The 11,471-nt window shown below is 41.9% G+C and overlaps 1 protein-coding gene across 1 annotated transcript; it reads right to left on the bottom strand.

The window, feature by feature from the left end:
• Positions 1-512: 512 nt before the first annotated feature.
• LOC149845457 (protein NRT1/ PTR FAMILY 5.2-like) lies at positions 513-10,818 on the bottom strand. Its single transcript, XM_089997635.1, has 4 exons — positions 10,700-10,818; positions 3,976-4,193; positions 2,841-3,409; positions 513-1,457 (listed from the first exon to the last, which is right to left on the bottom strand). Exons 2-4 carry the CDS (start codon positions 4,060-4,062, stop codon positions 566-568), a joined length of 1,548 nt encoding a protein of 515 aa, XP_089853761.1. The 5' UTR covers positions 4,063-4,193; positions 10,700-10,818; the 3' UTR covers positions 513-565.
• Between the last annotated feature and the right edge of the window lie 653 nt (positions 10,819-11,471).

Raw genomic sequence — 11,471 nt, forward strand, 5'->3', positions numbered from 1 at the left:
TTACAACCACATTCATATAGAAAAACTATTAGTATTTAGTTACAATATCTATGGGAGGACATTTTCGTCGAACACATATCTATCTTTTAAAGACACTTATTTTTACAGAAGAGAACACGAAAATATTTGTATTGTTCATCGTCACGCCCTTTTATGCTGCAAAGCGATTCTATGTGCAGCTGATGATACATCCTTTCCAAGAAAATGATCTCAATAGTAATGGCAACCTACTGCACCATTTTCCTCGGTCTGAGGCCGATTCTTAGAGACTCTAGCATTGGTGCGCTCTTGACAATAAGCTTCACAACTTAAGGTCAAGAACCATTTCCTTGAAGGAGCCGAAAACAGAAAAACACTGCATCGGCTAGGCTGTTGCATCACTATCAAAGCGAGTTTTGGTTATGGTTATCAAACGGGGTCTAGGGTGACAATTCGTCACTCCTAAAAGCACTGTAATGGAACATGTATATGTAATGGCGTATTAAAGTGAAATTACAGGAATAAAATTTGCCTTTATTCTAAAAAAAAGGGCTATTAATTGTACATGATATTTTTCTTTGAGCTTTCACAATTCCACCTCACTTGCTGCACCCTCCAAGGCATAAGTCTTGTTGGCTTTCATCTCGGAGGATCTTTGCAAGTTCACATCTGACCCATGTGCCTCAATCCGATACACATATTTCCTCGACACTATGAGAAAGTAAATGAAGTTGAGCGCACTAAAAGTAGCCAACAAACCATAATAGTAATCCAGGTGAGACACATTAATATTGTTTCTAATCCAACCATTCCCACGATGCCTAGTCACTTTGGACACAGTCTTCAAAAGGAAACTGCTGAAGAAGCTGCCAATTCCAAGGGTGCTTGTAAAATATGAAGTCCCTAAACTTTTCATGGTTTCAGGGGCTTGGTCATAGAAAAACTCAATCTTGGCAACCTCCACAAAGGCATCAGCCAGGCCCATTAGTGCAAACTGAGGAAGGAGGATAAAGATTGTGAGTGGGATTGCTTCCTTGCTGTTTTGAAGACCATGGTGCCTTACATAGCTGAGCCTCTTTTTCTCAACCAAGCTAGCAGTCACCATGATGATGATGTGCATGACTAGTCCTATTCCCAGCCTTTGCAACAGTGTGATTCCTCTAGGGTTTTTGGTGTATTTCCTGACCATGGAAACGAACCACCTGTCATAGATGACTAGGCTGACCAGCATGAAAATGGTGATGAAGGCCACCAGGCTGGCTGGGGGGATCTTGAAGTGGAGGCCCATGCTCCTGTCTAGAGTGGTCCCTTGCTTGATGAACAGGGTCTGGCTTTGGGCAATGACTGTGCTTGGGATGATTGATGCCAGGAAGATTGGGACCATCTTGATCATTTGCTTGGTTTCCTCCACTTGGGTCACCGTGCAGAGCGTCCAGGGTGTAATCGGCCCAATTCTCACTGCCGCTTTGTTAAGAAACCTTCGTGTTTAAAATATGAAACATTTGAATGATTCATCAAGTATATACCCATATGCAAAAGTGTAAAATATCTTTTTTTTTTCTCGAAAAAAAGCTAAAAAAAAGTGAGAAATTGGCTTGCTGATATTTTTCGATAGAACAGCAGAAATTATTTTTAATGTTTTATTTTTAAAAGTAATTAATTTTTTTTTAGTTTTGTTGTCGTATTTTGATAGAAAAATGCCAAAAAATAGAAAATTTGAACTTATCACAAGAATTGGGCTGCCGATCTATACCAAAAAGAACACAGTCACTATGCCTAGAATGGATGTTATGCGTGGTGGACATCGGGCTGGTACCTGACCCGAGAGAGCCTGGATTTGGGCTGCCACAGCAAACCGAAGTCCAATAGGTATCGGGCCTAACTTGGCCCGAACTGTAAACGGTATAGATATTGGCCCTGCCCTGCCCAGCCCGACCCCATGACAACCGGGCTTCAATTGGGCCAACTCAACCTGACAGGCTGACCTGAACCCAGCAGCCATATAATTCTCGATCTGACTTTGAACTGATTATCCACACCTTCTCAGATTATGTCAAATCCAGCATTGACTGCATCCGGACCAAGTCGAACCCATCGACATTAATCATGCTGGTAGCAGCAAAAAGATGTTACATGCCTAGCAATTAGGCCATTGAATCGTTAGGATACCAAAGACTCGAAAGGTTTCAAGATATGTTACAAGGGGACGCTAGTTGGGGTGTCGTATCCCCTAGACATGACACGCTATGAAAGATTATATTTTTTTATATTTCAATTCGTATATACAAAAATGTTGAAAAGTAATTTATATCAATTAAATATTAAAAAGGTATCCTCATATCTCAAATTCATAACTCATGAATGTGATCCGGTTTGTATCGGATATGTGATCCTACCCGAACCTGAATTTCCAGGTATGGGCGTGGAAAGTGCTGACCAAAATAATATTTGGGTAAACCGGAACCCAATCCGTTCAATATGTGGGCCAGGTTTGGGTTATGATTTTTGCAGGGCACCCAACCCAACCTGTCTTTTTTTCCAGGTAGCCGAACCTACCGAGTATTATATATATATTAGTAAAATATTTTTTTTTTTAATTATTCGGGTCTGGGTTTGGCAGTTTATTTGTAATACGACAAAACCCGAACTAGGTTATTAGTTATATGGGCAAGTTGACTTGCCCTGACAGTTTTCCCTTGAACACAGAAGCACAACTACCAAGATTATCGTCCATGCCAATTTGCCAGCACTTTTTTTTATCTTTGTAAAATCTCTCAAAGATTTTGGCGATTAGACCAAGCAACAAGGTCGCTAGGTCTACATCAAAACTAAACCCGACAGTATAAGGAATTCAAACTTACAGGAGGCTAGAGGTAGGCTCCACCCGAAACTTCCCGGTTTTAGTATACTCTTCTTCCTGCAACTCATGGAGCTCTTTAGGGTCACTAGGTAGAGACACCCTCCATTTTCTAGTGGCAGCCACTAAGACCATTGTCATCTTAGCAAAGGGACTGTCTGATGGCCTTTTATGTCTGTAATATCGAGTGCCAATCGAGAATACAATAATTGACAGAGTCAGCCCCAATGTGGGTATTCCATAGCCTAGGCTCCAACCCACATTGTCTTGGATGTAAACCAGGAAAGTGTTAGCAAAGAGGGTGCCAAAGAAGATGCTGAACATCCACCAGTTGAAGAAGGAGAGCTTCTGCTTCCGCTCCCTCGGCTCGAAGTCGTCGAACTGGTCGGCACCCATGGTCGAGATATTGGGCTTGGTACCTCCCGTGCCCAGTGCAACTATGTAGAGTGCGAGGAAGAAGACGCCAACCTGCAATGAGTTGGCGTGATCATGGCAGTCGTCGGCAGCTTGGTTGTGGCAAGAGGGAGGCTTTAGTGCTGGGACTGAAACAGCCAGTGTCAATAAGGACATCCCCTGTTTGGCAGTTTTCCAAGGTCAGTTAGTTGTTGATACCTGCTGCTACTTCTTTTTTACACAATCTAAAGTGAATGCCTGACAGCATGCACACCACCCATGCTGGAACTTAAGATCTTGCATCTCACTCACTAGCATGTGCATGTGCATTGGAATTCATGAACTTACTCATGAAAACTAATGATCTTATATATATATATATATATATATATATATATATATATATATATATATATATATATATATATATATATATATATAATGAGGAATGGGAAAACCACCCGAGGATCAGAGATCTAATCATGCTGGCCATGCCTGCATGCGGTACTTACGGTCACTGTCCCAATGGTGTAAACCTGTGGCACACCTTTTGCCCCTAGGGAGTCACCATGCTTCGGCATAAGCAAGGGCCATGATACCCTTACTCTTGATAATGCAAGTGGCTGGAATCAGTGAGAATGGAACCCTGACCACCCGCCTGGTAGTGAAGGCTTCCTCCCACTATGCCAAACCCTCGGGGCTTCTTTACGATGATTTAAGAGCACAAAATTAGATGAGAAATTTACCGTGAGATAGATGATGCAGGCGATCATGAATGTCCAGTAGCGACCAAGATGAGCGTCTGCGATATAAGCCCCTAAGATAGGGGTCATCCAAACAGTGCCTACCCAATTGGTCACATTATTTGAAGCAGAAACCGTGCCTTGGTGAAACTTTGTTGTAAGATACAGTATAAGATTTGATGAAATCCCATAGTATGCCAATCTCTCAAACACCTCATACCCTGCACAGAATAGGTGCAAGATATTAAGGTTTGACAACTTAAACTTGTTCCTTAGCATCCTCTGTCTTGCAAATCCATGGATGAGTCCACCAAGTTTGTTGGGTTGTTTGTAAATTCTACTGGTACACACTTGACTCAACTTTAGAGATTAGAACAAGGTAAGATATATAATGAATAGTGACTCATGAAAAATTTGCAAGTGTTCAGTGTACCGCCCTGTCTGCGCCCCTCTTAAAAGGGCGAACACCTTTTAAGGTGTTCACCTCCGAACACAGAACAACGTTCTGACGTATAAGAAGGATTTTCAAGGGCTTTGCAAATCAACCATCCCTAACCTAGAAACTTTTTTTAACTAAAAAAAGTAGCGATTTTTTACTTAAAAACCTTGTTACAAAATTGTGATCCCTAACAAACAAAGCAATGTTGAATATATATATATATATGCGAAGCAGGTTATATGTTCCCCCCCCCCCCCGAACAGGGCAGTTAGCTACATCTCATGATCGGGGGTCCCAAAGAGCACCACGTATGTAAGCATGTGCGTCTCGTATCCCCATGTTTGTCAGCATTAATTAGCGTTGGAGTTTGATGCGATTGCAAAGACTTAAGTACCCTCTCCTCCATTGGTGCAAAAAAAATGACGGTTCTTGAAAATGAGTGATTGTAAAGACTTAAGTGCCCCGAAGATGATTATTTAAGACCCAGTCTCTGCACTGCAGGATTATCCGAGAAAGAAATCTCCCCTGAAGGAGGCCATGAACATCAACCCTCTTACTCTCTCTCTCTCCCTTCTATTTCTGCTTCTGTGCACATCCATTAGAAGATCATACATTGCTCCATCAAGCACCGACTGACCTGCACATTGACTGTTGTGGAGCCTGATTCAAAGTTTTTACCCTTACAGGAGGAGGGTTTGGGGGCTCATCCCAGCGTGGGTAGCATCATTCAACTCTCTCTCTCTCTCTTCTATTTCTGCTTCTATGCACATCCATTAGAAGATCATACATTGCTCCATCAAGCACCGACTGACCTGCACATTTACTGTCGTGGAGCCTGATTCAAAGTTTTTACCCTTACAAGAGGAGGGTCTGGGGGCTCCTCCCAGCGTGGGTAGCATCATTCAACTTGAAGAGTTGTGGAGTCTGATTTAAAGTTTTTACCCTTACAGAAAGGGGAGTCTGAGAGCTCCTCCCAGTGTGGGTAGCATCATTCAACTTGAAGAGTTATGGAGTCTGATTCAGAGCTTTTACCCTTACAGAAGGGGGGTCTGAGGGCTCCTCCCAGCGTGTTCATGGCCTTTTGCCCTTACAGAAGGGGGGATTTACATTTCGTAAAACACCCATCACCGGAACGAGATGAACACCCGTCACCGGAATGACGGCTCCGCTGAGACCTCCTCGCTAGGGAGAGGAAGACGACGTGGTGGAGCTTCTGCGAGCTTCTGCTGACCATCCTCAGCGCGACTGCAACGACTGGGTTGATGTCGAGGAGGAGGGCGAGAACAGTGACTCTTAGCTTGGGCAATCTTTCTTTTGATGATTGTGGTTGTAATGTATCGTTGAAGTTAAAATGGGGGATGAAATGACAATAGAATTTGCTGAAAATTTACAGAAATAAACTAAACTCAATAACGAAGACACCACTTTTTACGGATTTGGAATATGACCTCCGGTTAGGGAGATATGACTCTGACAAGTTGGTCCTAATTTGCGGAAGACACTACAAATCGCTATAGCGATTTGCGGAAGACACTACAAATCGCTATAGCAATTTGCGAATCGCTATAGTGATTTGCGGAAGACACTACAAATCGCTATAGCGATTTGCGGAAGACACTACAAATCGCTATAGCAATTTACGGAAGACACTACAAATCACTATAGCGTTTCGTTGGAGACTCGAAAATACTACAAATTGCTGTAGGAAAGCCCGATAATACTACAAATCATTGTTGGAAGACACTACAAATCGCTATAGCGATTTGCGGAAGACACTACAAATCGCTATAGCGATTTACGGAAGACACTACAAATCACTATAGCGTTTCGTTGGAGACTCGAAAATACTACAAATTGCTGTAGGAAAGCCCGATAATACTATAAATCATTGTTGGAAGACACTACAAATCGCTATAGCGATTTGCGGAAGACACTACAAATCGCTATAGCGATTTGCGGAAGACACTACAAATCGCTATAGCGATTTACGGAAGACACTATAAATCACTATAGCGTTTCGTTGGAGACTCAAAAATACTACAAATTGCTGTAGGAAAGCCCGATAATACTACAAATCATTTTTGGAAGACACTACAAATCGCTATAGCGATTTGCGGAAGACACTACAAATCGCTATAGCGATTTACGGAAGACACTACAAATCGCTATAGCGTTTCGTTGGAGACTCGAAAATACTACAAATTGCTGTAGGAAAGCCCGATAATACTACAAATCATTGTTGGAAGACACTACAAATCGCTATAGCGATTTGCGGAAGACACTACAAATCGCTATAGCGATTTGCGGAAGACACTACAAATCGCTATAGCGATTTACGGAAGACACTACAAATCGCTATAGCGTTTCGTTGGAGACTCGAAAATACTACAAATTGCTGTAGGAAAGCCCGATAATACTATAAATCATTGTTGGAAGACACTACAAATCGCTATAGCGATTTGCGAATCGCTATAGCGATTTACGGAAGACACTACAAATCGCTATAGCGATTTGCGGAAGACACTACAAATCGCTATAGCGATTTACGGAAGACATTACAAATCGCTATAGCGTTTCGTTGGAGACTCGAAAATACTACAAATTGTTGTAGGAAAGCCCGATAATACTACAAATCATTGTTGGAAGGCCCAAAAAAAATTTGGTCCGGAGGGCGCTGCCCCCCGAGCCCCCCGCCAGGGGCGGCCCCCCCTGGACCCCCGCCCGCTGACCGCGCAGCAGGATCCGCGCCGGGGGGGAGCCCTCGGACCCCCCTCATGTAAGGGCAAAAACTCTAAATCAGGCACATAAGTAGAGAGAGAAGGGAGAGAGAGTGAGAGGGTTGGTGTTCATGGCCTTCTCCAGGAGGAACCCTTTACCTCCCTTGATTTCTTCTCTACAGAGAGAGAGGGTTTTACAGTGTTTTACGAAGAAGGAAGAAGAAGAAGATGATGATGGAGCAATGTAGGATCGTCTGTTGGATGTGCACAGAAGTAGAGAGAGAAGAGAGAGAAAATGAGAGAGTTGTTGTTCATGGCCTTCTCTAGAAAGAACTCTTTGTTTCTCTTGATTTCTTCTCTACAGAGAGAGGGTTTTACAGTGTTTTACGGAGAAAGAAGAAGAAGACATGTTTGTCCTTTTTTTGAACAGAAAAAGAAGAAGACTTTGAAGAGTCAACATCATCCTCGACTTTCTGGATGGAGGACATGTTTATCCTTTTTTTGAACTGTTTGTTTTTTCTTTTTTGAATGAAGGGCATTTTTGTCATTTTCTCAAACCATCACTTTATGAGAAGAATAGCAAGAAAGGGTACTTAAGTCTTTGCAACAACACCAGAGTCCGATGCAAAGTTATGTCAACATACACGGGAATACGAGCCCCATGTGCTTGTATACGTGGTGCTCATTCAAAGCCCCAAACACAGACGTGGGATTCAGTGAATCATCGGGGGCGAACATACACAACCCTCTCATATATATGGGTAGGTGCAAAATTTTAGCAGGGTTTTTCTACCATTTCCGTACTTTTTTTCACGGTTCGTTGGGCATGGTCAATTTATGATTTATTCATACATGGATCATCCGTTTTCGATGAAAAGAATGATATTTGAAACTTCAAAAATTTATAAAGATTTTGGACAGTTGATAAATAAAAAGGAAAAACCCTGAAAATCATTTAGCACCTATCATTTCACACATATGCAGTGAGAGAGAGTCTTTTGACTTGGTCAAAGATGGGTGCACATGAGTGTACACCTTAACAGGCGGAAACATACCAATCACTCAATCTGTGCTATCCACTAACCCTAAATACTGGTACGTTTTGATAGATTATCCACGACCTGGTTAAGGGACGCCAATTACGGTCAACCAGGTCACATAATGTTTGGATGCTGGAATCGGTCCATGTGAAAAGGAGTTAGTTGAGTTGACTAAGGGTGTAAAGTAGCATTTGACCTCATATTTCTAAGCTCATGATGTCATAAACTGGACCCATCAACGTCCCTATATTTATTCATGCAAATACAAATCTATCTTGATCAATGAACCTTCATGCTAGGATTATCATGGATTTTTTAATTCTTTTCTTTCTAATCTAACCCGGATGTGATCAAGATGCTTCTTTTATAAGAACCCGCTCTTGAATCATCCGATTTTGATGTATAAATGATATTTTTTGAAAGCTTTAAAATCAATAATCTTCATAAATATTCAATCATTCAAAAATCACATTTTTTCATGAAACACACAATCCAATGGTTGATTCCTACCAAATTCAACATGCCAAACACATCCACATGGTTGGATTTGCAAAAAAAGTATTGGAAATGCCCATATTTTTAGTTCTCTCTCTCACTCTCTCTCTCTCTCTCACACACACACACACATATATATATATATATATATATATATATATATATATATATATATATATATATATATATATATATGTGTGTGTGTGTGTGTGTGTCAAAGGGGTTGGGTTTGGTTCAGACTCAGGTGAAACCACACCTGACCCCGATTTTCGGGTATGAAATTGGGTCTAGGCCCTGGTATAATCAGACCTACCATAAGAGAAACTATACCTGGACCCGAGAAATACATTGAAAAATTGAAAATAATGTTACTTATCATTTTTACATTGAAAATTTGCGGGTTTTAATTGAAACTCAGGTTGGGCCTGGGTCTAGTATAAAATTTTACAAACTATCCCAGATCCATGTATTAATCAGACATTTGGGTCCAGACCCAGGCCATATTTGGGTCTTCTTATTTATCACCGTACCCGGACTATAATTTTTGGTACAGGTCGGGTCTGGGTAAACCCGACCTGTTGACATCCCTAGTTTATAGCCATTCCGGTGTCGACCACAGCGACACAATTAAAGAATGGCAATTTTTCGGCCATGTACTTATCGGAAGACAGAAAAAATGTGTAATTCTTCCATTTTTTGGGAAATCTTGCAATTACATAAACTAAATAATATAAGAGAACAATATAAATATAAAAAACTTCTGTTTTCCAAAGAAAATGCCTATAAAAAGCAAAAACCATGCTTTGCAATATTTTTGGTTTTAATAACAAAATCACTGCATCCTAACATATTGCGACTTTTTTTAGAGAACATATCGTGACTTGATCTCTGTTTTCATCTTTTTTTGGAAAGAAACACTTTTTTTGAAATATTTCAAAAAAAATATCGTGATATTTGTCGCTATGCCAGTTATATGATAAAAAGAGAACACCGAACCCGCTACCTGCCAGCACTCCACCATGGACTCAGTCCACGACTCTATGACGGGCTACCTGCCAGCGACTCTATGACGGGTTGATACCTAACCCCTTACTGGTTTGACCAGGCTAACCTAACACAGACCAAACTTAGACGTCACAGCCAACTCAGTCCACCGCCTTGGTAAACCACCCCAGTCAGTATCCGGCCAGAGAAAGAGGAAAACAATAAAAATCCATTGTGTGAAGCAACTGGGCTAAACTCATAGGCTAATTCTCCCTGAAAATCCACAACTAACAAACTACCACTCCAGACCAACTTCATGTTCCAGCCTACTGCACCTAAACATACACAAAATCATCGCTATTCATTTATTCCCATATCTTTAGTACTGCATAGATTCGTGAGCTTAACTTGCCTGCTAAGTGTGGTAGGGGACACTGCATCAATTCTCTCTTTCAAAAAAAAGGGGACACTGCATCAAAACCAGTCCCCTAAAGACTATCAACCCTACAGCTGAGTTATGCACCTTTGGTTGCCATTTCTAGGTGAATATTTAGCCATCTAATAGATTTCCTCTATTTCTTTGAGTAAATTAAATTAAGCATGTTTCATGTGAAAATTATTTGTTCACAAAGCTATTATTTACATACCAATTGTATCTATAGAATTTTGTGTACGCTTCTATTCAGAAAATACCAACTTCCATGCATGATTTATGGTCCCAAAATGATTTCTTTGATGGTTTCAGCTATGACTAGTCTCTAGGTCACAAACTCCATGTTAGCTGCAGCTTCAAGCAGGACAACTCGGGCTAAAATCAAGCCTATATGGATTTCTCGGTCGATCTGATGACTGGTACAAAACCTATGTGACCCAATTGGATCAGGTAGCTAACTCAGGCAAGTCCTGCGGGCTACCAACAAATAAGAACTGTACTGAATCAGCTAAGCTTCCTTGTCCCATATGGATCCAGAACCTAGCAGCTTATAAGTCCCATGAGAGAGAGAGAGAGAGAGAGAGAGAGAGAGAGAGAGAGAGAGAGAGAGAGAGATTACCTACGATGAAGGAGCAGGCCTTCCATCCTCCTCTTTGTGATCGGAGAATGGGTCGGCCTTTGAGGTCAACACTTCCGTCCTTTGTGAACCCATCGTCAGGGTTGATGTTCACTGGTTGCTGCTCCATCTCTAGGGTTTGGCACTGCTCTTCCGAGTGCTCACTTCAATTTATACATCTTATACAAGAAAGTATAACAGAGATTCATAAGTTTTAATATCAGATAGGGGCCCACCTTTCAAGCTCTTTTGGCCACTCATAGTCGTTGATTGTTTAAAGCCTTCAGAACATGCGCTCCTCTTAACTCTCTTTAGGGGTGGCAAAATCTGACACGACCCGCCAACCCGCTTCTTAGGCGGGTTCGTGTTTGGCTTAAACAGGTTCGTGTCATAAACGGATCGACCCGCCTAACCCGTTTATTAAAGGGGTCGGGTTCATGTTAGGGGTATGCCAACCCGCCAACCCGGCTGACCCGTTTAATAAACGGGTTAGGAGGGTGGGTCAACCCGACGTTTACCCGACCTCGACCTGCCAACCCGTTTACCCGACCCGATCCGTTTATTAAACAAGTTAACCGTGTCGTGTTGGGTTACCCGTTTAATAAATGGGTCAGGTTCGTGTTTGCCACAGCCGACCCGTTTAATAAACAGGTCGGGTTCGTGTTGAGGTATACTGACCCACCAACCCGCCAACCCGACCCGATTGCCACCCCTAACTCTCTTGCGATCGCCAACTTGACCTTATGGCAAACGGTGACTTTCAACGATATTCTCC

This window comes from Nuphar pumila, chromosome 2 (genome assembly GCF_984573655.1).
Source record: "Nuphar pumila chromosome 2, dmNupPumi1.hap1.1, whole genome shotgun sequence".
NCBI lineage: Eukaryota > Viridiplantae > Streptophyta > Magnoliopsida > Nymphaeales > Nymphaeaceae > Nuphar > Nuphar pumila.